Below are 26,151 nucleotides of genomic sequence, written 5' to 3' on the forward strand. Positions count from 1 at the left end.
TGTCTGATCCTGTGATAGAAACCCTTCTTGCACAGGAAGGGAAGCTCAAGGAGGGCCAGAAAACCCCTTCTGTGGCTGTGCTCATATTCTAAGGACCGGGCAGACCTCAGCGGGAAATCACTGCCACAGCTTTCTTAACCTTCTCCCCAGAGCACACGGCAGCCCCTCCATAAAGATCTGATTGATTAGACTTGCTAACAAAAACTACAATGTACATGTCTATTCACCAAACTTTATGACAAAATAAAAACTCAGTTCCAAGAAATTGTTAGAAGCGTCACCTGATAGCTTGCCAAGTAAATTTGCCAAGACAAAATGGAGTTATCTTATTGCTTAGAGTCTTTCCAAACTGGTTTGATTTTGTAAATCATTTTGTTTTTGTGTGAGTAATGGCTCTAGGTGCCTTGTTTTGAAATGAAGCTGGAAATGACTGTATGCTGATTATTGGTACGATCTGGGGTTTTCTGTGGAACGGGCATATGAAAACTGGGAATGTGGGTAGTCTCATTCTTGGAAGAATTCTGATCTTCAGTAACCAGGGAAGATAAACAGGCAAATAAATAGAGGAGGTTTGAAGGTATTTGTCTTTATGGAATCTGGCCAGTATAGAAGTTGGCTTCCTTGTAAGAAGACTGCGTTGGCGAGTTCCATCTTGTTTCCCACAAAAATTTGTGTGATGGGAGTGATAATGGTTTTAGGTGTGGCTGGAGCATTTTGGGCATTTTTCCTGAGTGATAAAACTGACCTGTATTTCATTGGATAAGCCTGTCTTTTTGTTCCCCTTGGAACACTAAAAAAGTCAAAGGTGTACGATAAAGTTCAGATATGTTTTGGGAATTTCTAGAATTGATAAATACTTTTACATCTGGGGGCTGACATGAACAAAACAAAATAATAAGATATCAATATAAACTCATAAGTTAGGTCTCTTTTCAATTTTTAAGAAAACAAGATTTAAATAGCAAAGTCATGTGCTCTAGAAGACGTGGAGAAATTCCTAACAGACATTTTTTAAACTTGTGTTTCTGAAGCAATTCATTGGATGCAGGAAAAGTGTTTTTTTCTGGAATGCTATTAATATTGCACTTTTATTTCCTAACTCCAGGCTTCTGAAAGTCCTTTCATTTCCTTTCATTCTTTTGTATTTTCTAGTGAAGGAAAGGGGCAGCCTCACTAGCAATCCCATTGCTTCTTACGCAGTTTGCAACATATATTAAACACATGCAGGGAAGAGTAAGTCATAGTTGGGATATATGCATATGCATATTATGTGTATTCATAGGCTTTGGAAGGGGAAGGAGGGAAGTTATGTTTGTAATTCCCCAAAAGATGAATTCATTTTTGCAGAAGTTTCTAAACGTTATTAAAAAAAAAAATTACTTGGAGCTTCCATCTGGGGAAGTACCCCAGACATTTCAGCAAAAGTGAACCAAATGTTTCTGAATTCACATGCCCTTGGTACCCCTCAGCAAATGACATACTTCCTTTCACCAAGGACGTGTTTCAAGTTCTACTTACTTGCAATTATAACCTTTATTACTCAGATTGAAAACTGCTAGAATAAGAGAGATGTACATTTCTACAGTCAAATCGTCTTTAGAAAAGCTATACTATTTGTTCATTCAATTATGATCACGAGTGGCATAGCCAGGTCTGTATGTTCAAATCTGGTTGCAAGCCAAGAAAGGCCAAGGCCATTGTGGAGTCTCAATTTTGTGCTCTTCCTTCGGCACCAAGATCTGATGACTAGCAGGGTAAATCCCCAGGCATAGCTGGTAGCTTTTACTACACCGAAATCAACGCAAAAGAGAGTTTCCTTAATACGTCCTGTGAAAATACCACTCCATGGAAGGATAAACAATCACTGATCAAAAATATTCATATTTATATGTATCAGTACCAGCCAGATAGAAAGTATTAACCTACAACTGGGTAGACACATGTCTATTCAAGTGGGAAGTTCATGACTGATGTTAAGATCCAAGGGAGGGATTTGGGAGCAAAGGTTTCCTCTCTAGTTTTCTATGTTATTTAGAGAAGTATATTAGTTCATTTATTTACCAACATTTTAGAAGAGATTTTGTTTTGTTTCGTTTTCACTTAAGTTTCTTTAAGTAATGCCAACAATATTGACCATTTATTTGCATATTTGTGAGGGAATTGGGGCCTCATAAGAGAAACGCCTTCCAAAGCCACAAATTAACTTGAGCGCCTAATTTTAAATGTTGTAAAGACTGCATTGGGATCTCAATAATCATGTTTTATAGGAATTGGTGTTGTGTTACACTTTGTGTAAATCTGACCAGAACGGCTAAAGCTTATGAGAAGTTTAATAATCTGGTGTTGGCAAATGTGCAAACCCAAATTGTAAAAATATTTTATTTTTTCTTTTAGTTACCGCATTTTTTCTCAAGCTGTGATTTGACTTTTAAGTGAAGATTCCATTTCTAAATTTTCTTGGAAAGGATTTGCCAATATTTTGGATTAAGACCATTTCCCAAGTAGCAAGAAGCCCTTAATATTCTTCTCTAGACCGATACTTGTTCTGATTTATATCTCATAATTTGTAAGTGGGGAACCTGAGTGACTTACCCTATTAAAGCAGGGCTCGTGGTTCGGTCCATAAAAATGCTGCAGACATCGCACATTGTTTTTGTTGACTATCTTGTTGAAGAATTCATTGACCAACTTGATCGGGAACGCACAGACGGCGGAGCGATTCATGGGTTCGGCGGAGTCGGGCTTGCTTTGCGCGAACACGGCGTAGAGAATGTCATCATCCAGGTTGACCCCTATTTGGTTGGCGAGGTGGGTCCCAGGCTTACCGACGTAGGCCGCTTGGAGGATGTTAAACACTTCCTGCCTTGCGGATCTCCTTCTCCTCTTTTCTGTGAGAATACACTCCAGGGGCATTTCCACGTAGGAATGCAAGCCCGAGTCTACGGAACAGAACCTGATGATTCTCGTGTGGAAAGTCTGAGCATCGAGAGTTTCCCGTTGGACCGTCAAAAAGTAAATAAAATGGTTGCTTTCAAAGGCGTGGACATACTTAATGGGGTAAGAATCTCGGAACTCGGGTAAAACATCAATATAGGACTGGTCTGTCAGAAACTTAAAGCCGTCTTGCGTCTCCTTCAGCCGTCTCACCGATATCGAGTGCAACGCGCGGGCCGGGAGGTCAGCGGAGCTCACCGTGTTGCCCACGAAGAAGTTGATGAAGCGGTCCTTCTCGGAGAGCAGCACTTTGGTGCCCAGGGCGCTCACCACGCAGTCGGGGCACCGGCCGGGCTCGTCGTCCGCCTGCGGCGAGTACATGCAGTGCACGTCGGCCTGGATGTCCGCGGCGTGGGCGGCCGGCAGCACGTGCCGCTGGCAGGTGCCTCTGCGGACGCTGCCGCAGCTGATGAGCTGGTCGTCGTAGTACGTGTCCACGAGCAGGGCCATGTTGACGTTATCTGTCCACACGGCCCCCGAGGCATTGGCCTTGTGGCTGCAGTCCTGACACGGCAAGCAATCCGGGTGTTCCAGCACCGGCCCGGTCTTATACTCAGCAACCTTCTGAAGGTCCCTGTCATTCAAGACGTAGATGTAGTTAACGGCTCCGAGGTAAACGTAGTGCTCGTGCACGACGACGTTCTGGATGGGCGTTTCCGCGGTGAAGTTGGGGAGCTGGTACTTCATGTCCACGTTCATGGCAGACTTCACGAGCGCCTCTTTGCACTCCCCAGCGCTCGTCTGCACCAAGGTCAACAGGTGCACGAGGAGGCCGGGTGCAAGCACAGCCAGGGCCTTCATGGTGAGACGTGTATCTGCCAAAACATGTCCAAGGCGAGAGCAATTCAGCTGTCATTAGAAACGAAGAAGAGATGGAAAGAACTATACCAGTTAAACTATTACAAACAGAGCTTCCTAACCAGACATTTTAATCGAATGAAAACAACAAAAAATCTCTAGCTGTTTCACATAAAGGTGCCTTGTGCAGTTGGACATGACTCTACATAGTTTAATTTTAGAACTCAGACCACGACGGAGGCATTTTAGTGAACTATGTGAGACGCAAACAATGCTCTGTATTAAGGGCCTGAGAACCACTGGGTCAGATTCACTCAGCAATGAAGTCAGACACATCGCAAGTACCGTTCTTAGCCCCTTGCTGGTTTGTCATGTGGTTTAATATCGGTGGCTAATGACTACGTTGATATTTAAACGTTCTCAGTTAGTCAAGTAAAGGAATTGTGGTTCAGATTCATTTATTCTAGAAATCACAGCAGGCATTGTTTCCTTGGGAGCATGCAGAATTACTAGGCTAAATTTAGCTTCCTTTTGGAAGAAAACAATCATAAATTCTAGAAGCAATATGATCACATGCTGTTTATAATGGAATTCTGTGTGCAGAGGAAAGGTATGGTTATAACTTGGCTATAGCTGACCTATTGTTTTGGATAAACAAATGCTTAACTTAATGTAAGATCATTGGGAACATAAAAACAGCAAGCTGAAAATGTATAAAATAAAATATAATCTTCAGGACTAAAGTCCTAGAATTATTTCTCAGGGAAAAACAACATATTGTTCATTACCAAGTCAAAAGCTATTTAGTAAAAAGAACATTATTTTAACATTCTGTTTTATGCACATGGACAATATTTCTACTAGGAAGCATGAGTGGACTTGTTATTCAGTTTTTAGAAACTTAAGGTGCCCAAGTTATAAACACTGTGAGTTCAGCTTATAATGGTTATCGGCTGGGTTATTGGCTGGGTAGTAGGTTGGAAGGAGAGGCCTTAGAGCAAATAGAAACTAAATAGGTATTACTTTGTTCCTTTTTTTAATGCATAATTCTGACAGGACAAAGGGAGCATCTAAAAACATACTACACATTGTAACTATTCCGTAGTCTAACCCTGGGTCTACAAAAGCACAACAGAACTCACTGAGCAACTAGTAGTATGTGCACAGCTCTGTTTGCACTATGGAAATGGGAGATGGCCCCTACCTTCAGCGAACTGACAATGTGGTTGAAAGAGAACACACATATGCAAATAACTTTAATACATGGCAGGGTATTAGAATGCCATGCGAAGCACAAACCAAAAGCTAAAAGCATCAAGAGATGGAGGCATGGCCTGTTCTTAGGTTTACTACGATTATGAAAAATAGGGGTAAGTCTACTGTGCTGTAATTACGGTCCAGCAGAGCAAGGACCTTACCTGTTTGGCTTATCACTTTATCCCAAGTACCTGGCATGGAGTCTAGAACACAGTAGGTGTTAAATAAATATGTGCTGAATAAATGCGTGAATAAAATTTAAGCAATGAGTTTAAAGTCACAGAACAGGTAAATATAGTAGCCAGACTTGAATCCAAATCCTTTTGACTCCAAAATCAAAGATAGTTTTACTCTATTGAATTTGATAGCAATTGGGGCTTTATTTAAAGTTGATAGAAAGTCATTGACAGGTTTTGGGCTGGAGACCCACATAACCAAGATTTTACTCTAGGAAGGCAAGGTGGCTTAGAGCAGGGAGAACCCGGCAATGGGAAGACCAGATGACAAGCTATTATTACAGCCCATGACCAGGTAATAAGAGCCAGCCAAGATGGTGGCCCCAAGAATAGAAAGAAAGGGATAAATGAGAGACATCATTGAATAAATAAGATCGACACCTAAATTGGGGACGTACAAAGGAGAAGGCGAAGATGATTAGCGGTCATCTGGGAAAAAGTGGAACAACTTACAGAGCTGGGGTGGTCAGTAGGAGGAAACCAGGCTGAAGATTGGGGAACGCAATTAGCTGGTTTTACACGTTGAGTTTGATGTGATACTGAGACAGGAGTGAAAATGTTCTACTCCAGGGATGACTAGTACATTTTACATTGTTCACCAGGAAGCAGGTGTCTGGCATAAGTGAAGAATGAAGATTTCAAGCCTAGAGAACATTTGTGTCAAACAATAGAGGAGAATAATGAGAAGGATTCCTTGGAGAAGCCTGCCCTTCCTGGGAAATAGGCACAATTGGTCTTGGGGGATACAATGTCCATCGTGGGTGAGACAATACCCATCGTGGGCGAGACCACATCCGTCGTGGGTGAGACAGTGCCAAGTGGAAGTGTGAGTGCCAAGTGACTGCCATCTCTGCACTACAAGGCATGGTGTTGGTGGAGTAACTGGATTCTAGTTGGACTAGAAGTAAACTTGGCATGTTATTTGTACAGAGGTGATGGTTAAAACCAAGGGTGTTCAAGGAGAGACAAAGTGAAAGAAGAGAAGGCAAATGAACCAAATCTTGGGAAAACCAGTGAAGGAGTCAGTGAAATTATAATAAGTTTAGTGAGGCATCAAGTGAATGTCCACTGCGCAGTCACAGAAGCCAGGCCAAGAGAGAGGCTTGGGGCAAGGTGTGGGGGTATGTGGTCCACACGAGGCTCTTTGTGCATCTTCGTGAGTAGTTTCAGTGGGTTCAGTAGTGGTATTTGATGCTGAATTGCAAGGAACGTGGTGAGGAAGTAGAATGTTTGTCAAAGGAAGAACAAGCAGAAGGCAATGTCAGGGTCAAGAGGAGTTTATTCTTAAATTGTAGGAAAGACATATGCTGATGTGTAGACCGCCCTTGCTTCCGCTAACATTTATTGGTGTTTACTACAGGCCAGGCAGTGTCGGGTGCTGGGAGCGCAGAGACAGGACACCTTTCCCCAGGAGGCTCACACACACTTGGTGGTGGCCGTGTGCTGATGGACAGTTATGGGAATGTGAGGAAGGGCAGCCAACCTGACTGGAAAAGATGCTAGAGCTGAGTCTTGAAGGGCCCTGGAGGATGGAAATTCCTAGAAGGCAGAACAATCTGTGTGAAGATATGGAGGCAGGCATGAGCATATGGCCCGGTTGGGAGAACTGCAAGTAGCTGACCCTGGAGAGCTGGGGAAACCAGAGGTCAAATGAGGGAGAAACAAATTACTGGGGCGACATTCCAAAGGAGCAAAGAGAGGCATTTCCAAGAGCCCTGGCACATAAGACAAGTCAGTGCATCTGAGACAGAGGAGAGGATGAGAAGTCAGATGAAGTACAAGGACCCGGAGGGAGTTCAGGGCACATGATCCCAATGTTTTAAAAATAAATCGGAGTATATGACCATCTGCTGAAAGTGATGGACGTCGAGAGGGGTTAGGGACTTCAGGGAGAGGATGCGATTTAGAATAGCTGCAGCAGGGCATGCGAACAGGTCAGCAAGAAATGAAAGAAAAGATTGCTCAGTACCTCTGAGGGCTCCTTTGAGATAAACTACCATGTATTATGATTTCCTCTCCACATTTATGAGATACGGAAGAAACCAAGGCAGAAGGTCAAGGATATAGTGATTTCAGGATCCAAATGAAGGCATGTGATTGGGGATACAGGCTTTGAAGACTGGAAAACTGGAGGAGTTCTGAAGGGCAAAACAAAGCTTCATTAAGGTGAAGAAGTAGAAGATAAATCATAAAATAATAACATGTATTGAGTACTTATCATGCGCCAGGCATTCAGCTAAACCCTCTGCATTACTCTTCCTAAACACCCCGTGATGTACGAAGCTTATTATTCTCCTCTTCTAGTTGAGCAAACTTGCCAAAGTCACACAGTTAGAACCAGGTTCAGGGTCACACCTGGCTCACAGGCACCTGTCCAGGCCCTTAAATGCTTCCTGACCACTGATGCTGCGTCCCCGGCAGCCAGTTGAGCTCTGGTCCCCGCCCTGCCCCTCTCCAGTTGTGACTTCAGGGGATTCACCAACCTCTTGGGTTCCAGGGTTTGATTCCCTCACATGATGGTTTTAAATATCAAGAAGAGCTCTCATCTCTGAAAACACTTTGTTATACAGTATATATAAATATACACGTAGGGTGTTGTACTTGCTCTTTTTATATCTAATTCTCATTGTTTTGAAATGGAGTAGAAAATTTGGGGCACTGGTGGCGGGGATGACAAGGAGTAGAAGTAAAGGATTTGGGACAAATTGTCCCATGAGAAGACAAATACGAACTGCAAATATGTATCTAAACCTTCTAGACTAGATTACGCAGAAAAATTAAATACTCTTCTCAATATGGTACTGGTGTAGCTTTTAAATTGGGAACATTAGCCTAATACATTATTTATCACCATATTTTTTCTCGGAGAAAATAATAAAGGAAGAAAATAAATGAACCATTACTGTCAAAAGGAAAAAAAGCCCAACAACCAAGCTGTATCTCAGTTGATGCCCATTAATGTAGGACAAAGGGCAAATGCCTTTTTTTCTTCCGGTTTTTGAAGGAGCCTTCAAAATGATCTTTCTTTTTTTTTTTTCAGTCTGAGGTATCATATTAAATCATGTTTTAAAAATAATGTTCATATGTCAAGGTTGGTACATTAGTTCACTCACAGTACTAAACCTCAATTAACTAGAATCCAACAAAATGTACAAATGCACTAGTGGGCTTGTTTGTTATCTCATTTGATGAGACAGCAAATCGTAGGAAAACCAGCAGGGAAGGAGGATAGTTTTTCTATTTCAAGAAAAAAATCTTGCAGAACACCCCTGAAGCCAGTAACCCAGTCTCCTACACCTTCTTCACATTCTTTTGATAGCAAATGGTGATGCCATTTCTCAGACTGAAAAATCAAAGAAAAGGTTCATTTTTAAATTAAAGCAAAAAAATGAAACTACGGACAATTGTCAACAATTGGATTTTTAATTAAAATACGGGTTTCTGTTTAATCCTCAATGGGAAAACATAAACACCCCATTTCCTTAATCATTTCAACTAATGTAGGCCCTCCCCCATTAACAAAGGGGTTTGTTGGTCGGACCAGATCTGCTCTGGGAAATGTTTGTGTCATTCATAAGGAAAGGAGGGAGACTTTTGGGAAGTATTTTTTTGCTGAGCTGTGTACCCTTATGACACTGCCAGTTTACTGAGTGACAGGTGACTGGTCAAGTGCACAGGCTCTGGAGACAGAATCCATTCACTGCCTGTGTGACCTTGGCAAGTAATTTCTCTGAACCTCTATTTCCTCGTCGGGAATATGGGAGGAGTATAGTACCTGCCTCACTTGAGGATTCCACGAGTTAATGCAAGCACAGCAAGAGCAGTGGGTGGCACACAGTAGGCCAGTAAGTGTTTATTATTATTTGTTCATGCCTTCAACACACTTTTTGAGCATCAATTATATTCCAGATACTGTGCAGAGGGCTGACGACACAAAAATGACTAAAAGAGTTGTCAGTGAGATCTCAGACGAGTAGGGAAGTAGATAAACAGACCACAGTTTAAACTCAATGTGAAAAGGTCTGTGAGGACCCTGAAAGGGGACCTTGATCAGGCTAGGGGAGTCATGTGGGCTGACCAGTCAGTCAGTCACAGTCCTTTCCTCCTGATGCATCACAACAGAGGGGCAGCAAGGGGCAGAAGCTGAGTGTCAGTAGTGGCAGTGCCGCTACATAGTTGTATGGCCCAAAGCCAGCCGCCAACTCCTCTGGCCTCAGTTGCTTTCTTACGTGTAAAATTATAGTGTTGAGCCAGTCATGTGCTGGAGCCTATGGGTGCATCTCTTCCCAACTCACGTTCAGTGACCTTATCTCAGTAGCTTGAAATTGGTCGTGGTGGGTGTATTTACACCATAGAAATAGGCTAGCACTACAAATCAGGGCTTTTTATCTCCCCTGAAGGGATGGGTATTAAATATTTACAAGAATACGCCTGGGTTGAACTAATGAATTCTAAAGTATTTTCCAACTCTAATAATTTTCAACTTCTGAGATGGTTTTCTGCAATTACATTTTACTTCACTGCCATTGAGTTGGCATACACTGCTTTCTCTTCTCTCTCTCTCTCTCTCTCTCTCTCTCTCTATATATATATATATATATATATATATATACATATATATATATATATATATTTATTTATTTATTTATTTATTTATTTATATATATATGTTCTGCCAAATCGAACTATGTGAGCAAAATACTTTCAATTTTCATATACTTTTATCTTGATACACTTATTCCTGTGATGTGCCTGGATCAGGTTTTCAATATACAATGTCTTTTTACTGTTTCTTTTTTTTTTTCCCCTTTCTTTCTGAAATAATCCTGGGCATTTAACCAACTTTAAGTTCTTTACTAAAAGGAACACTTAAAGATGATTCATATAGACTAATTAATTCTCACATGGCAAGTGAAACTGAGTCATGCATGAAACATTTATTTCTTTTCAGTTGATAGCTAAGATAATTTCACCGGCAAAACATTTCCTGGGAGTGATTGTCTCCATGGCACCTTGGTCATTAAACCACGGGAATTTAGGAGTGTTTCCTATGAAGAGGACCCTCTGTTAGCTACAAATACTGGCCGAACCCCCAGGCCAGTTACTCTGTCTGCCATCGACTGCCTCTGGTTTTATCATTACACTAGCTTCCATTGGTCTTTTCATTCCTTAGAAATCTAGTGATACGTTTAACTCTCTAAGAATTTATCGAATAGCTTACCTGTGCCTATCTTCACTACTATTGTCCTCATCAACAAAACCTGTCTCAAGGCGAGTCTGTGAGTTTATTCAAGTACTAATTCCTCAGGAAAAAACTCAACAGGTGTAATGGCATACATTTTATAAGAGAGAGACTTTCCAAACTTTGACATAGGTGAGTTTGCTTTCTTTAGGAATTAATTTTCTTAGAAATCATAATATTTTATAACTATATAGATAGCACTTTATAGTGTACAAGATACTGTCAATTACATCATTTCTTCTAATCTGCATTTCTTTGAAAGTAAGCATTATTCCCATGTTTTCAAATGACCAAACTGAGATTCAGTGAAACCAAAATATCACCTAAAATGTGATAAATATGTAATCTAGTTCTTCTGAATGTATTTCTAATTTTTTAAACTATGATACTTATTTGAATTGTTTCAAATTATTTGCATTTCTTGGAAAATATTTTTAGTCAAAAGGGATAATAATTTAGTAAACATGTGTGTTCACCTGCCCAGCAGCCACTGTCTCTACTACGGGCAAGTCTTTTGAAAACTCTCTCTGCTATGTCATGGGATGTCAATCACATGGCCTCCCCACAGGTGAGCTGGTGAACCAGGCTGGCCTTTCAGTGAACTCTATTCCTTGGACCCGCAGCTTGGTCAGGGGTGAGCAGGTGACCAAAGCAAGGCCAATCAGAATCTTTTTAGGGACTCAATATAGATACTGTGAGAGGACCTATCTCCTTCAAAGATCACACGAACTAAAGATGATAACTTGGAGTGTCTGATGAGCATCTCTGCCACTGTGAGGAGAAAGCATGCCTGCGCAGGACACGGACCCAAGGAGCCGCGATCTCGGACGTGGAGGAAAGCGGGTTCCTGATGGGACTGCTTGAGCATCTGCACCCGCCACGTCGTAAGCTAATGGGAAATGGCAATGTTTTCTTCCTTCTTTTCCTTCTCTTTCTTTTTTTCATCAGCAGTTTCATTGTGATTTTTTTATTCCTTGCTCCTAAAAAAAGTCCTGACTAAAGAATGTGCACTCAAAGATACTACAAACCTATGAATTCAAACACAAAGGTAGGTGTATAAACCACTTCATGTATTCAAGTAATTAGAAAATGGTGGTTTATTTTTCTAAGAATTACTTTAAATATTTCACTTTGCATGTGGGCACATCTATTAAAGTTTCTGAGGTGTTATACTAGTTTTTATTTTCTGCTATATAATTTCAAATTCTCCCACAATATTTGCTTAACATAATCTCAAGATAGAAATAATGTATCAAAGTGAAATCAAAATATAAAAAGTAGCAAACATTCAATCCTGCTTTTAAGTGTATAAAAGGGATTTATGATGATGGAAAATGGCTGAGGTCCCATATTACGGAAATTAGTCATAAAAACAGTCATGGCTAACTCTCCAGGAGAACATGCCAGAGTGAAATCCTAAGGCAAACCCTTAGACCTCTCTACATAGATATGATTTCCATGAACTTTAAAAGTAGGCCTATAAAAACAAAGTTAAGGGAAGAAGATCCAATAAGAGATTTCTGATGTCATTTACAATATTGTATTTAAAAACAGTCACTACTTATGTCATATTATATTATGTCAACAATATTAATCACATATTTGTGAGCACTCATTGCATACCATACCCTTGTCGAGATACCGAAAGTTTCTACCCTCAGAAAGTGTACAGTCTACAGATTTGAAGATAGCGAGTTAAATGCTTAAAATTGAAACGTGTAACCTCAATTGAAAAGTGAATGGATCTACCAGACTGTTGAGAAAGTGAATTTTAACATGTTTTGTTGAACATTTGATTCTTATGCCTAAAGATTTAACACAGTGATATGATCATCAAAAAGTCTAAACCGACATTAGAAAGATAAGACAATACAGTATGTCAAAAATCTCTTCTAATGTAGCCTGACATTGTCTTGACAATGATTTCTAACACTAAGTTGAAGGGATGAAGAAATCTTCAGGATTTTTCAGCCCATCCAATTGCTCTTTTATTTTTTTAAAGATTTTTATTAAAAATATAGCTAACATACAATATTATATTAGTTTCAGGGGTACAAGTGATCACCATGATAAGTCCAGCAACCATCTGACACCGTACCACGCTATCCCAGTGTTATTGACTATATTCCCTGTGCTGTATATTACATCCCCATGAGTTACTTGTTTTATACCTGGAAATTTGGACCTTTTATTCCCCTTCACCATCCATTTTTCACCCTTTTAAAATTTTCAATTATAGTTGATTCAATTTTATATTAATTTCAGGTGTATAACATAGTAATTAGACATTTATATAATTTAAGAAGTGATTCCCCCACCCCGACTAGTCTGTACCCACCTAGCATTATACATAATTATTACATTATTGACTACGTTTCCTGTGCTTTACTTTATATCCCCATGAGTAGCTTATAACTACCAACTTGTACTTAATCCCTTCAACTTTTTCACCCTGCTGCCCAACCTCTCTCCTATCAATACCCTGATAAATCTAGTACCCATTTGACTATATTCCTGTGCTATACCCTACACCCCCATGACTACTTTGTAAAAACCAATTTGTACTTTTTAATCCCTTCACCCTTTTCACCTACCTCCCAACCACTTCCATTTTGGCAACCATCAAAATGTTCTCTATATCTATGGGTTTGGTTCCGTTTTGTTTATTTTGTTCTTTAGATTCCACATTTAAATGAAATCACATTGCATCTGTCTTTTGCTGTCTGACATACTCCATTCAGCACAATATCATCCAGGTCCATCCATGCCACTGCAGATGGCAAGAACCCATTCCCTTCCATGGCCGAGCAATGTTCCACTGTATGTATGTACCACCTGCTCTTTATCCATTCATCCATCAACAGACACCCAGGCTGCTTCCACATCTTGGCCATTGTAAACAAACCTGCAATGAACATATAGATGCACAGGTCCCCCTGAAGTAGCATTTTGGGTTTCTTTAGATAAATGCCCTGAAGTGGGATCACTGGGTACTTTGTTTGTTTGTTTCCATTTTCATGAAATATCTTTTTCCATCCCTTTACTTTCCGTGTGTGTCCTTCCATCTGAAGCAAGTCTCTTGTAGGCAGCATATGGAAGGGTTTTATTTTCTTATCCATTCAACCCTCCTATTTTTTGAGTGGAGCATTTAATCTATTTACATTGAAAGTAATTGTTAATAGATATGTAGCTATTGCCATTTGGTTATTCAAAATTTTGATTTTTTTTCCATGTTAAAGAAGTCCCTCTAACATTCCTTGTAATACTGATTTGGTGGTGATGAACCCCTTTAGCTTTTTTTTTGTCTGGGGAGCTCTTAATCTGTCCTTCGATTTTAAATGACATCCTTGCTGAGTAGGTCCTTACTTTTTATCAGTTTGAATATTTCATGCCAATCACTTCTGGCTTGCAACGCTTCTGCTGACAAACCAGCTGACAATCTTATGGGAGCTCCCTTGTAAGTAGCTAGTTGCCTTTTCTTGCCTTTTAGGATTCTCTCTTTGTCTTTTAACCCTTGCCACTTTAATTATGATGTGTCTTGGTGTGGGCCTGTTTGGGTTAATCGTGTTTGGGACTCTCCGTGCTTCTTGGGCTTGTATGTTTATTTCCTTCACCAGGTTACAAAAGTTTCAGTCATTATTTCTTCCAATAGATTTGCAATTCCTTGCACTCTCTTCTCTTTCTGGTACCCCTATGATGTGAATTTTGGTATACTTGATATTGTCCCAGAGGCCTCTTAAACTATCCTCTGGGTTTTTTTTTTTTTCTTTTTTCTTTTTTTCTTTTTGCCTTTCCTATTGGGTGTTTTCTTCCAAATCACTAATAAGATCCTCTGCTTCATGTAGTCTGTTAGTGTTTACTTCTAGTACACTCTTCATTTCTGTTATTGTATAATTTATTTCCGAGTGGTTCTTTTTTATGGTTTCTGTATTCTTTTTTATGCTTACTATCTCTTTGTTGAAGTTCTCAATAAGCATCCTTATAACCACTGTTTTTGTTTGTTTGTTTGTTTGTATTAGTTTCAGGTACACAAGACAAAGTAATACTTAGATGTTTATCATTTATATCCCTCACACTGTGTGAACCCCCCTCCCCCCATCCACTATCCCTCTGACATCGCACAGAGCCATTACATTTCCACTGTCTCTATTCCAAGTGCTGTACTCCGCTTCTTGTAAGATTATACATACATATATATATACATACATATACACACACACACACACACACACACACATATAAAATTACAGTTGGCATTCATTATTGTTCAGCTTCAGGTGTACAGTGCAGTGATCAGGCATCTACGTCATCCCTGAGGTGGTCTCCCAAATGGGACAAGTGTCCATTGGATACCCTACAAAACTTATAACCACTGTTTTGAACTATGTACCTGGTAGGTTGTTTGCCTCCATTTCATTTAGTTCTTTTTCTGGAGTTTTTCCTTGTTCTTTCATTTGGAATGTATTAATTCCCTCATTTTGGCTGCCTCGCTGTATTAGGTAGGGCTGCTATGTCTCCCAGCCTTGGCTGGGTGGCCTTATATAGTAGATGCCCTGTGGGGCCCTGGCACAGTCCTCCTGGTCACCTGCTCCAGGAGAGTTCCTTGTGTAGATTGTGTGTGCCCTCCTGTTATAATTGAACCTTGATTGCTATTGGCAAGGCAGTAGGTGGGATTGACCCTCAGGATGACTTGCTGTGTGGTTTGGCCACATCCACAGCTTAAGGGCTGCTGGGTGGGGGTGGGGGTGGGGGCTTACTCTTCTGAGTGGGATTCGTCCCAGTGGGCTCTAGTTCCTGTTGAGACCGCCCTTTGTGTGTGCCACTTATGGGGCTTGTTGAGTAGCTCTCTGTTGTGGTATGAAGCCAACCTCCAAATATGTTCATTCTGGGGCCTCTTGGGAGAGGCTCCAGTGCAGGCTCAGGTCACCTCATCCCTATGACTGGCAGAGGACTCCCTGGTAGGAGTTACAAAGTGATCTGGGGTTGGTCACTGCCTGTGCTAAACCTGGAGGCACGTGAAAGAGGCCATGCTGAGAACAGAGGATGGTTGCCACTGGTACCAGGCCTAGGATAGCTCCGCAAAAAGCAAGGACACACTAAAGTCTGTTGCCACCTGCCTCCTCCTATAAAATTCAGTCATTGATGAAGTCTCATGTGGTACAGAATTGGGTGAGGTGGGGTCTCCGGGAGTCACCAGAGTGGAAAAGTTGTGGTCATCAGGCTAATGTAGATTCTGGTTTGGTGCTAGTGCTGAGCCTGGAGCTACTCAGCAAAAGTTTCAGAGCACACCGAGGCCAGTGGCTTCCCTCCTGGAGTCTGCAGATCACTGGCAGTTGTCCAAGAAAGAGAGCAATGCACGCAGGGCTGGCTGCTCACTAAGTGTCTCAGGCATGGAGTGAATTGGGTGGGGAAGGGTCCCAGGGAGTCTCCAGGGTGGAACGAGCAGAGCTCACCAAACCAATTCTGATTCAGATTTGTCTGTGTAGGGGGAGGGCTCAACACAGGAAAGATGGTGCCCACCTGCTGGCTACATGAGAGAAGGACCCCACACATGGAAAATGGTGACTGTTCCTCCAGTCCCCACCTCGAAGCCACACAACTCAAGTCTCTCCCCGTATGTCTCTGATACCTTCTGTGTTGCCGTCCCTCTGCCAGAGCCCAAGGTGAGTGCCTACAAGCGAGTGAGTCAGTGTGTGGGCCCTTTAAGAAGACATCTGGGTTTCCTGCAGCCTTCCATCCCACTGGACAGTCAGAATCCCACTGTTTTTCAAAGCCAGATGTGGTGGGGGTTTCTTTTCCCAGCACCAGTATTCTGGGCTGGGGAGCCTGGTGTGGGGCTAGGGGCCCTCGCTCCTCCAGTACAGGGGACTTTAGTGGCAGAGATATCCCTTCCTATTCTCAACTGCCACCTGTTAAGTGTGGGGCCACCTGTTCTGTATCTCTGTCTCTCCTACCAGTCTCAATGGGGCTTCTTCTTTATAGCCTTAGTTATAAAACTATTGGTAAGCTAGACTTCAGATGGCTCTCCAGGTTGATTGTTCTATACTTTTTGTAATTTTAATGTGTTCGTGGAAGGACACAAGCACAGGTTTACCTTCTCCAGTTTGGATCTCTCAGGTCCCAATTGCCCTTTTATACAACTACATTTAAGTGACCCAAATATCCATGAGTCAATCTTATGTCTAATATTTAGACTAGTTTGCTTGACAATATTCTTCCTAATAGTTCATAAAACCTTCTGGAGAAGAGGTAGGGGGTAGCAGAGAGAGTATGGGCTTTGGTGTCAGACAGACTTTGATGTGATATGAATCTGGGCTTTACCATTTACATACCTTCTGACTCCAAGTGTCAATTTCCTTATTTAAAACATGGGGATAATGGTATATATCTTGCAGGTTGGCCATGAGGGTAAGAGATAAATTATGAGACACCGGCATTCAATTATGTCACATACACTGGTATTCAATAAATGTAGCTACCATGCTTATCATCTTAAGTTGTGTTTTAGCCAGTTTTTGCCTGCCCTTGTCAAAAATGAGGAACTTGGCACAGTCCTGGGTGAGCCTACTCCAAATACTTGATGACTGTTTCATCACCACAGTTCTCTCATCTACAGATTAAATAGTGTTATTTCTTATTTCCCACCCTTTGGCTATCTTGCGGTTTTCCTTAAACCCATTTCAAGTTCTTGAAGTCCCTCTTAAGTTGTCCTCCAAGAAAAAGGCCATGGTAAGGGCCTTCTATACTTAGGAAGAACAAATAAGTAACCATTACTTTACCTCTTTAGAGAAGAATAAACCCATATCCCCACGGAGGTTTAGCAAATAAAGACATAGGATGCCCAGTTAAATTTGAATTTCAGATAAACAACATATACGTTTTTTTTAGTACAAGTATGTCCCATGAATATATTTTATATGACAATCTTAGTTGTAAGCAAATAAAGAAAAATAAAGGAACAATAACCCTTTTTACTAACAGAACTCTGATTAAAAAGATTTTGGCTGAACCTAATTATCTGTTGGGGTAGAACAGTATTTTTAAGGTTTTTATAGCACATACATGCTGTGAAACTGCATGCAGTTTTGTTGTTGTTGCTGTTTTGTTGCTGTGTGTCTCAAACATGCTGTTTCCCAAGTGATTATCAGGTTAACCTGTTCCTAACAGGTGGTTTTAAATATCATGGGAATGTATAACTGTGAAAGGGAGTAGATTCTTTTCTTTTTTTACTAAAAATCAAGGAAAAGATTGTGTGCTTGTGTAGAAAAATTGTTCTGTATATGGCAACTTGTCACTGACATGAAATTTCTGAAACAAAAAATATTCCTAGATTAATTTGCATACTTCATTTATAATAAACCAGCTTATTAAAAATTCAAACATAGTTGGCTATAGGAGAAAACAAGGTAAACATGGTAGAGGAATAATTTTCATGTGTTATAATTAATGTTTCTAGGGGCTCCTCTAAATAATGATTCTTGATTATTACACAGATGTTGTTACTTTGAATAAGACCAAAATAGTGCTTTTATTCAGATTCTTACCTAATATTGCATCCTTTCTTCTTCCAATAAACATTTTAAAAAGTTGAAAATGGAGGGCAGCGGATGGCTCAACTGATTAGAGCGTGAGCTCTCAACAATAAGATCGCCGGTTCAATTCCCGCATGGGACGGTGGGCTGCGCTCCCTGCAACTAAAGATTGAAAATGGCAACTGGACTTGGAGCTGAGTGAGCTGCGCCCTCCACAACTAGATTGAAGGACAATGACTTGGAGCTGATGGGCCCTGGAAAAACAAACTGTTCTCCAATATTCCCCAATTAAAAAAAAAAAAAAAAGTTATCTATCCAAAATGTCCTTAAAAAAAAAAAAAGTTGAAAATGACTGAATCATAGCACAAGAAAAAGCCAACTATGCATTTTCCAGTTGTAACATATGATTGAGGTCATTGTCCAACTCTGCCGTAGTAAAAGATAAAAAGAATAGAATTCCATTATATTGTCGAGATTATCCCTCATACATTCATAATATGTTAGTAAACATCTTTGTCCTTTTAAGAATGGCTGAAAGTATTCAACTTCTGGGAAAGGAGAATAAATGGACATTTGTTTTATCATTGTGCACATTGTAAAAAGTCCTATTCAGAAAGCATATTGAAGTCAGAGTTCTGACTGATGGACAGGCTTTTGTCCCATTAATATGTTGCAGGTCAGGCAAGAATGTTTCATTGCTCTTGAAAATGTGAAGATTGAACTTTCAATATTAAGAGCGTGCCAACAAGCTTGAAATCCTTTAAAATTATTTTCAGCTCAATGGGTAGATGTAATTTTATAGTTCAGATTGTGCAGAAGTGCTACCAGATCTTGTTCAATTAGTCCAGGGACACAGAATAACATGAATCTGTAAATTGCATTTGAACACCATCTAAATATGTAAGTTAAAATAAGTCTAGCAACTTTCCCCAGTTGCATTCAAATACAGGGTTTGAATAGGTTAAACCTGACTGAAACCATCAGAATGTGAACCACTGAAAGGAGACGAGTTGTGGAGGAAGCTGGTACATTACTCACTAATGAATCAGACATTTCCCTCCCTCCATGTTTGAAAATGTCCTCAGCATAAGTCACGGTAAATTCCAAAAGGGAGAAACCATGTTCAGGACTGGGTTTATATAACTGACAAATCTCCTTTGGTGTTACCTAAAGCAGAAATCAAATGGCTGCAGAGGAATGCTGCTGGTGAGTGGACCCCTTTCTTGTCATGGTGGCTGTCATGTAAAGAGGAAGCAACATCCAGAGAGACAGAAAGAGGCCTGAGGGTACCACAGGCCAGGCCCTGACCCTGAAACACAGAGCGGTCAAATGAAGTGGGTGTTCTCCTGTAACAATACTTCCACTTAGTTCTTGGGGTCTGTCTGAATTTTATTTGGCTCACACCTGGGAACTTTTCTCAGAAATCAAAGTTAGCAAGTAGACTCTCTGGCAGTCGAATGAGCTAGGAATCTTTTTCAAGGTGTATTTTGTCAGTATATTACCTTTTCTTTTTCAGGCAAAGGAGGAAAAAAAGTTTTAGAAATCATGAAAATACTGTGAATGGAAGGAAAGCCAAACATAGCCATGTTTTTGTATAGATGTGAACTCCTTGAGTGAACATAATGCAATTCTAACAGTATTGGGAGAAAATTTTAAAGCATATATCACTATGCTGAGATCAATAGTAATTAGAGAATAAAGAACCAAACCAAAGCTTTCTACAAATATCTTAAATACTTTCAAATGAACAGAGAAGGGCAAACAAAGTTATCCTAACAAAAATAGAACAGTACAGAAAAATAAGTACATAAGTACGGAATCCAATTTCTAAAACTCAGTAAACACTCTGGATCCTTGAAAAATCAATAAACCAAAAGGTTAGGACACCTTAAAAACAACTGTGCGCAGGTCTGCATTTATATAACTGATCAATTCAAGGAAAACTAATTCAGACAGGGGTGTGTGTGTGTGTGTGTGTGTGTGTGTGTGTGTGTGTGTAGAACCTATGTGTGCTTGAGGGAGAGGAGAAACAGAAAGAGGGAGGATGAGATATTTATAAAAATAAGTTTTCAACCATACAGGTGTTGCCCACTGGCTGGCGGTCCCAGCCTCCTGCCCCACCGCATTCCAGGTGGTGCTGTAAAGATGGGTGCACATGCCTAGAGGAGCAGAGGGAAGAACTAACTGGGAGACAGAGGTGGAGTATTTCAGAGTGGAGATATTACTTGATCTTGAGCTTGCAGGACAAGCTGGAAGTGCTCAGGCACAGCAAGGGACAGACCATTTGGACAGAGGACCCACACACAGGCACCTCTGGAGAACACGCAAGGCTGCTCGGGAAGCTGTAACGAGGACAGAAGCTGTGTGAGCTGGGCTTGGTTTGGAAGAAGCTGGAAGGTTAGGCTGGGGCCACATCACAGCAAACTGGGTAGGTTCTGTTGAGGGTCTGCACCTCACCTGTAGAGGTGAGTCACTGGGAGGTTTGAAGCAGGAGATGAAAATCGGTATACTTATATCTATAATCAGAAAATGTTGTGATGGTCTGGAGAGTGGCTTGGACTGCAAAGGAGCGAGACACCAGAAGACATGATGGAAAGTCACTGCATCTGTCCAGGCAACAGAGGATGAAGATCAAGAACAGACTGAAGACTCATATCTGTATCTTCATCTCAGAACCACCAAAGCCCAGAAATCCATCCCTCAAGCATCAGCTTTGTATGCCCAACAGCTACTTGAGACTAAATTTGACATGGATTTACTGAGGCCCTACTATGTGTGAGGTGCTTGGGTACATCAGTAAACAAAATAAACATTCTTGCTTTTGTAGAACTTACTTTCAGCAGGTGTATTCAAACAGCAAATTATATAACAAGTAGATCATCTATGTATTAGAAGCTGATTAGTGTTACGGGCAAAAAAAAAATAAAAATAGAGAAGAGCAGGGTTGGGGGATCAGGCACATCTAGAGGGAAGGTGGTGGGAGAGATTTGTAGCTTTGAGAAGCGGGGAAGGCGACCTGTAAGGAGAGGGCAGAGGAGGAGAGGACTTAGCCATCTAAGATGTGAAAAGGGATTTCTGAGCAGAGGCAAGAAGGTCCTACTGAGAGCATGCCCAGGATGTTTGAGGTACAGCAAAGGGCCAGGAAGTCTGGGCATCGGTGACCAGAAGATCAGATCAGAGGACAAAGAATCAGAGCTCGTAGGGCCTGTGGGCTGCTGAGAGGCCTGTGCTTTTAGTGGAGTGACACGGAGCCAGTTCAGGGCGTTGATTGATCAGAGCAAGGCAGTAATTGATTAGGACGGAAGGGAACCACCTTGACATTGTGTTGGGGGAGATTGCTGGTGGTGGGGGGTGTTGCAGGGCAAAGGGGGGAAGTGAGACCGGTTGGGGGCTGCTGTAGAAGCCCATGGGAGTGATGGTGGTAGCCTGGGGCAGAAGGAAGTGGCGAATGACAAGAGGTGGCTGAATTCAGGTTACAGGTTGAAGACAGAACAGGATTTACTGATGGATTTGAATATGAGGTATGTGAGAAAACAAGAAGTCATGAATACTCCAAGGAGTTTGGCTTTTTAACCGGGAGAATGGCTTTGCCATTTCCTGACATGGAGAAGCTGGAGGGTACAGCGAGTCAGGCAGGGACACGAGACTATCAGGGGTTTCGTTCGTGTTTGAGATACTTTTCAGGAATCCAAGTGGAGCGTATGCAGTTGAATCTTTGAATCCTAGAGTTAAGGAGAAAAGTCCCGGCTAGAGAGTTAAATTAGGAAGTTGTCTGCATGTCAATGGCACGGAAAGCCTTGAGCTTGGATGAGACCACCCAACAAATGCGTGTAGGGAATGAAGAGAAGAGGCTACACCTGGGCACACCAAGGCCAACAGGCTGGGCAGAAGAGGGTGGATGCGACAGAGACTAAGAAGGAGCAGTCAGATAGCCTTTTGGCACATTCATCTACTCAGTGACTAACATTTCCCATATTTACAGGACATCCTCCTTGACTCCCACCGACAGGTGTTTTAAACATGTCCATCTGCTTCCATCCCGACTGCCATCTGTAGTTCAGGGCAGTGTCACTTCTTGCTTGGATTCCTACAACAGCTTCCTACCTGATCTTCCCTCATCATTCCTGCCCCTGATCATCCGCTACTCAATGTACCAGAGATATCTTTCTAAAATGACAATCTGATTATGTCATTATTCTGTTTAAAAACAATTCAACTCCTTAGCACATCTTAAGAGCCATGTATGATCTGGCTTCTGCCTTAACCCTCCAGCCTTGCCTCTTGCCATCACCCCACTAGAAATCTGGGCTCTAGCCATCCTGCCCTTCTTCACATTGTTGAAGCAAGCCATGTGCTCCCCCATTCTGAGTCTCAGCACATGTGGCTCCCTCTTTATGGACACTCTTGCTCTAACCTTCATCTGGTTAACACTTACTCTCGTTTCAAGTCTCACCTTAGGGAACACTTCTTTTAGGAAGCCTTCTCCAATGCCTCTCTTACCCTCTGGTAAGAAATTAGGAACTCTCCCATGTGCTCATACATCAAAACTGCCTTCCCCTTATCTAGACATTATCATGTTGTGTTATAATTTACTTATCTGTATCTCCCACTAGACTCAGTTTTCAGCCCCTAGCATAGTGCCATAATTTGACAGTTGGTAAAAATTTGTTGAAGAATGGATAACAGAATGAATTAATACATGAAAGAATGATCCTGAACAAAGACTCTGGACGTATGAACATGACAGAAAGGAAGGACGAGATTAGAAAGATACTAGAGAGATAAAATTTATGTGACAATGATTCAACATGGATTTCATTTATAAGGGAGACTGAGAAGTCAAGGATGACTAAAAATGTCTAACGGTGTCATAAATGGTAAGGAAGACAGGCAAAGAAAAGTACTGGAGTAAAAATGGCTGGTCAGTGAATATCTCTGAGGTGTGGGATGGTCATCTGAGTAGAAAAGTCTATCAGGTAGCTAATGACATTGGCATTGTGGTTAGAGTAAAGAGGGAGTCAGAGATATCAGGTTGTGAACCACTGGTCCCTCAGTGTATCTGAAGTCATAGAGGTAAGTGAGCTCACCCATGGGCAAGTTCAGTAAGTAGAAACCCTAAGGAAGACCAGAATCTACCCTTTATATTCTAAAGGTAAACAGTTTGAGTGGTATTTCAGAAACTTAAGGAGAAATTTCAATAAAGGAAGAGCAAGATGTATAGTATCAAACGTCAGAGGAGTCAAGTGCGATAGAAAGAATCAGTCATATTTGGGAATGAGGAGGTTACTGGTGATTACAAAGAGGACACTTTCTTGGGAGTGTAGAACACACTGCTTGAGTTGAATGAGGTAAGGAACACATAGGAGTAGAGAAAAAGAGTTAGAAATTTATTTTCAAGAATTCTTTATTTAAAGGATATGGCAGAAATAGGAGTGAATACTTAAGGTAGTTGTGTATTAAGGTTCCTACCAGGATATTGGACATGTGTGTTTTCTTTCTCTCCAAAAGAAGAAGTTGACTAAGGGCTGAATGAAAAAAAGTGAGAGAGACTTTAAAAGATGGGAAGGGTTGGTAGGAAGGTGGGACAGATGGAGCAAAGTGCCTGACGACATGGGAAAAAATGGAATCAAGACCAGAGGTTGAAAAGACCATATTATCATTTGAGACAGAAACAGGGATCTAAAAATGGGTGACATGGAGACCACTTTGGCTTCTGTTTACTATCTAAACTATAAAGATGTTATGCTGAGAGGAGCCATAGAGATTCAAGAGCTTGAGAGAATGGTGAACGTTTGCAATCATTGGAATGGGAAGAGGGAAAATGGAAAATGACCAAAACAAGAATACAAGTTCGACTGAGGTAAAACTCATCCTAATGTCCATTCTCATTGTCTAAGCAGTTTGCAAGGCAGATTTGGGAATTAAATGGTTCCAGAATCATGACCTCTGTAGTGAAATCCTTGTAATGTTTACATAATTCAACAGATCTATAAGTCTTTATTAAGAGGAAATGCCAGGATTTGATTGTTTTTATTTCAAAATGAGGTTTATTGAAATCTGCAAGGAATAACTTCAGGGGAAAAAAAAACATATTGAAACAGATACTCTGCTCTTTTCAATAAAACCAACAGTCTAAAGATGCTAAACAAATGAATTAGATATAATGATCATCTAACTCTGAAAATTAAAACCCATTTAGGAATTGTGAGGGAGTCTTGATCCCAAATACCAGTCTTGTTATTCATTCAGAATCTTTAATAACGTTTGGAAAGTAATTAATCAACTCATGACACAGATTCAAGGGCTGTCACCTTTCATTGTTAATGAAACTGTCTGGAGTTTCATCTGCACTTTTCTGGTGACTTAAAGAACATCATTTTGTTTTTGGTAAGCTCTCTGAAGAGCAGACGATTGTTTAAAATCATTGGACCTTGATGTGCAGATTTCACTGAACAATCTAAGTATGTGTTAGTGAGACTGAAATAAAATTTAGAAGTATCTTAATTCTCACATGACAGAAAGTGAATGTTTGAAAAGTCCAAAATGCATATTCATTTCTGTTAGGAGGAAGCTTTTTCTGTCAACAAACTTTGCTTTGGCTGCTTTTTTATATACTTACTTCAGCAGAACTTAAAATATTTATACTATTTTACCTTCAATTAAAAATAAACAACTAGGGTAATATTTGAAGCTCAAAGGTTTACATGGGACCTAAATGATTCCATTTACCTGCTCACTTTGTCTTAACTAGATACGTAGTAGTCGGACCACAAGCTCACTTTGGATGGATCGCTAGGAGCTGGAGGGACTCTGCCTGAACGTGAGTCTAGAGTCAGGTGACAGCTGCTCACCTATGACTCTGAGCGGAGCAAAAAGACAGGAAGTGAAGGCAGGCCCTGACATGAGCTTTCCTCAAATCTTGAGACCACTGTCTGAGTTTGTGTTTAGAACATGACAAATATATGACAATTCCTTTGCACACTCCAGTATGCACAAACACTGTATAATCAAGGCCCAAAGAAATGGCCTCAAGATAATATCCATAAGACAAGCTAATATGAAAAGCTAACATCCACAGCAGATGATATCCCAAAGGAAAGTAAATGTGGATACAGTTTTTAGGGACAGAACTTTTGGTCCCAACAGTAATAGATGCATTATAAGCACTGATATGCTAGAAAATTTTAGTCATGAAAATGGTGTAAAACATTTATAAGTCTTTTTTTTTTAATACTATGGTTTCATCTGAGAACCTGGAATTTCAGAGTGTTTGTGACTAGCTAAGAGAGGACTTAGGACACACCTCGTACATTCAGAATAAAAGTTCTTTCTGCTTCCGCTACGTGTCCCTGCTATTCTTACTGCTGGCTGAGGGTAGGGTAGACCAAGGGGCCTAATGTCAGACTGGATAGATGACAGTCTAGCTTCTCCCGGAGTCAGACCCCTGTGATAGAGTTGGGGGAAATTTCAATTTTGCTTGTCATGTGCCCTACCATTTTTCTGTGTGCCTCCCTTGATTCCCCACTCAGTTTTGACCAGGGTTCTCCTATTTGGAAGCAGCAACCTGATTCCTAATGGGACACTCTTCATGACTTGCAATGCACCCAACCCATGACTCTTTCAGTACATCCACCCACCTCACCTCTTGTTCAACCTCACAGATCCAATACTCTGTCAAAACCTTAAGGTCTCCTTCTTATCTATCTTCTATATCTGTGGCGTGAGAGTTATCTCAAAAATTTTCTTAAATTGAACTACATTTTTCGAAAAGTACAATTAGAAGCATTTGACTGCTCATTTATCCAATTGTGACACCTTTTAATTGAAGTTAAAATCATCTAAAGATGAATTTGTAAAAACACATTAATATATGATTATTACTGATGCTCTGGCTAACCACTGAAATAAAAATTAAGCATGTCAAAACTACATAAATAAGTTACTCCTTACACAGTGCTATCTATAATTAAATTTCAAAACAAACTTTACTAATGATATACGTATTCCACAAACCTTCTGGTTCACCTAGGAGAACCTCCATTTCAAGACCATAATAACATAATTTTCCTTTATCTCCCCACCAAGATATAAG

General features: G+C 40.8%; 1 protein-coding gene and 1 long non-coding RNA gene across 5 annotated transcripts in view; one reads left to right on the plus strand and one right to left on the minus strand.

Moving 5' to 3' along the window:
• The window catches only part of MET (MET proto-oncogene, receptor tyrosine kinase), a 112,437-nt gene that overhangs the window by 78,433 nt on the left and 7,853 nt on the right, over positions 1-26,151 (minus strand). For 2 of the 4 annotated variants that reach the window (XM_019743213.3, XM_019743211.3), the window contains exon 2: positions 2,593-3,809. In XM_019743213.3, coding sequence (XP_019598772.3) covers positions 2,593-3,795 — 1,203 coding nt within the window. In that variant the 5' untranslated portion in view covers positions 3,796-3,809. Of the gene's footprint in view, positions 1-2,592; positions 3,844-26,151 lie in introns of all 4 variants that reach the window. The other 2 variants (XM_019743215.3, XM_019743212.3) reach the window with 1 other exon arrangement.
• LOC109453475 (uncharacterized) lies at positions 11,228-19,957 on the plus strand. Its single transcript, XR_002138294.3, has 3 exons — positions 11,228-11,411; positions 16,014-16,190; positions 18,115-19,957. It is a non-coding gene; the product is annotated as an uncharacterized LOC109453475 (long non-coding RNA).

Source organism: Rhinolophus sinicus, chromosome 8 (genome assembly GCF_057876585.1).
Source record: "Rhinolophus sinicus isolate RSI-liver-muscle chromosome 8, RSI-T2T, whole genome shotgun sequence".
NCBI lineage: Eukaryota > Metazoa > Chordata > Mammalia > Chiroptera > Rhinolophidae > Rhinolophus > Rhinolophus sinicus.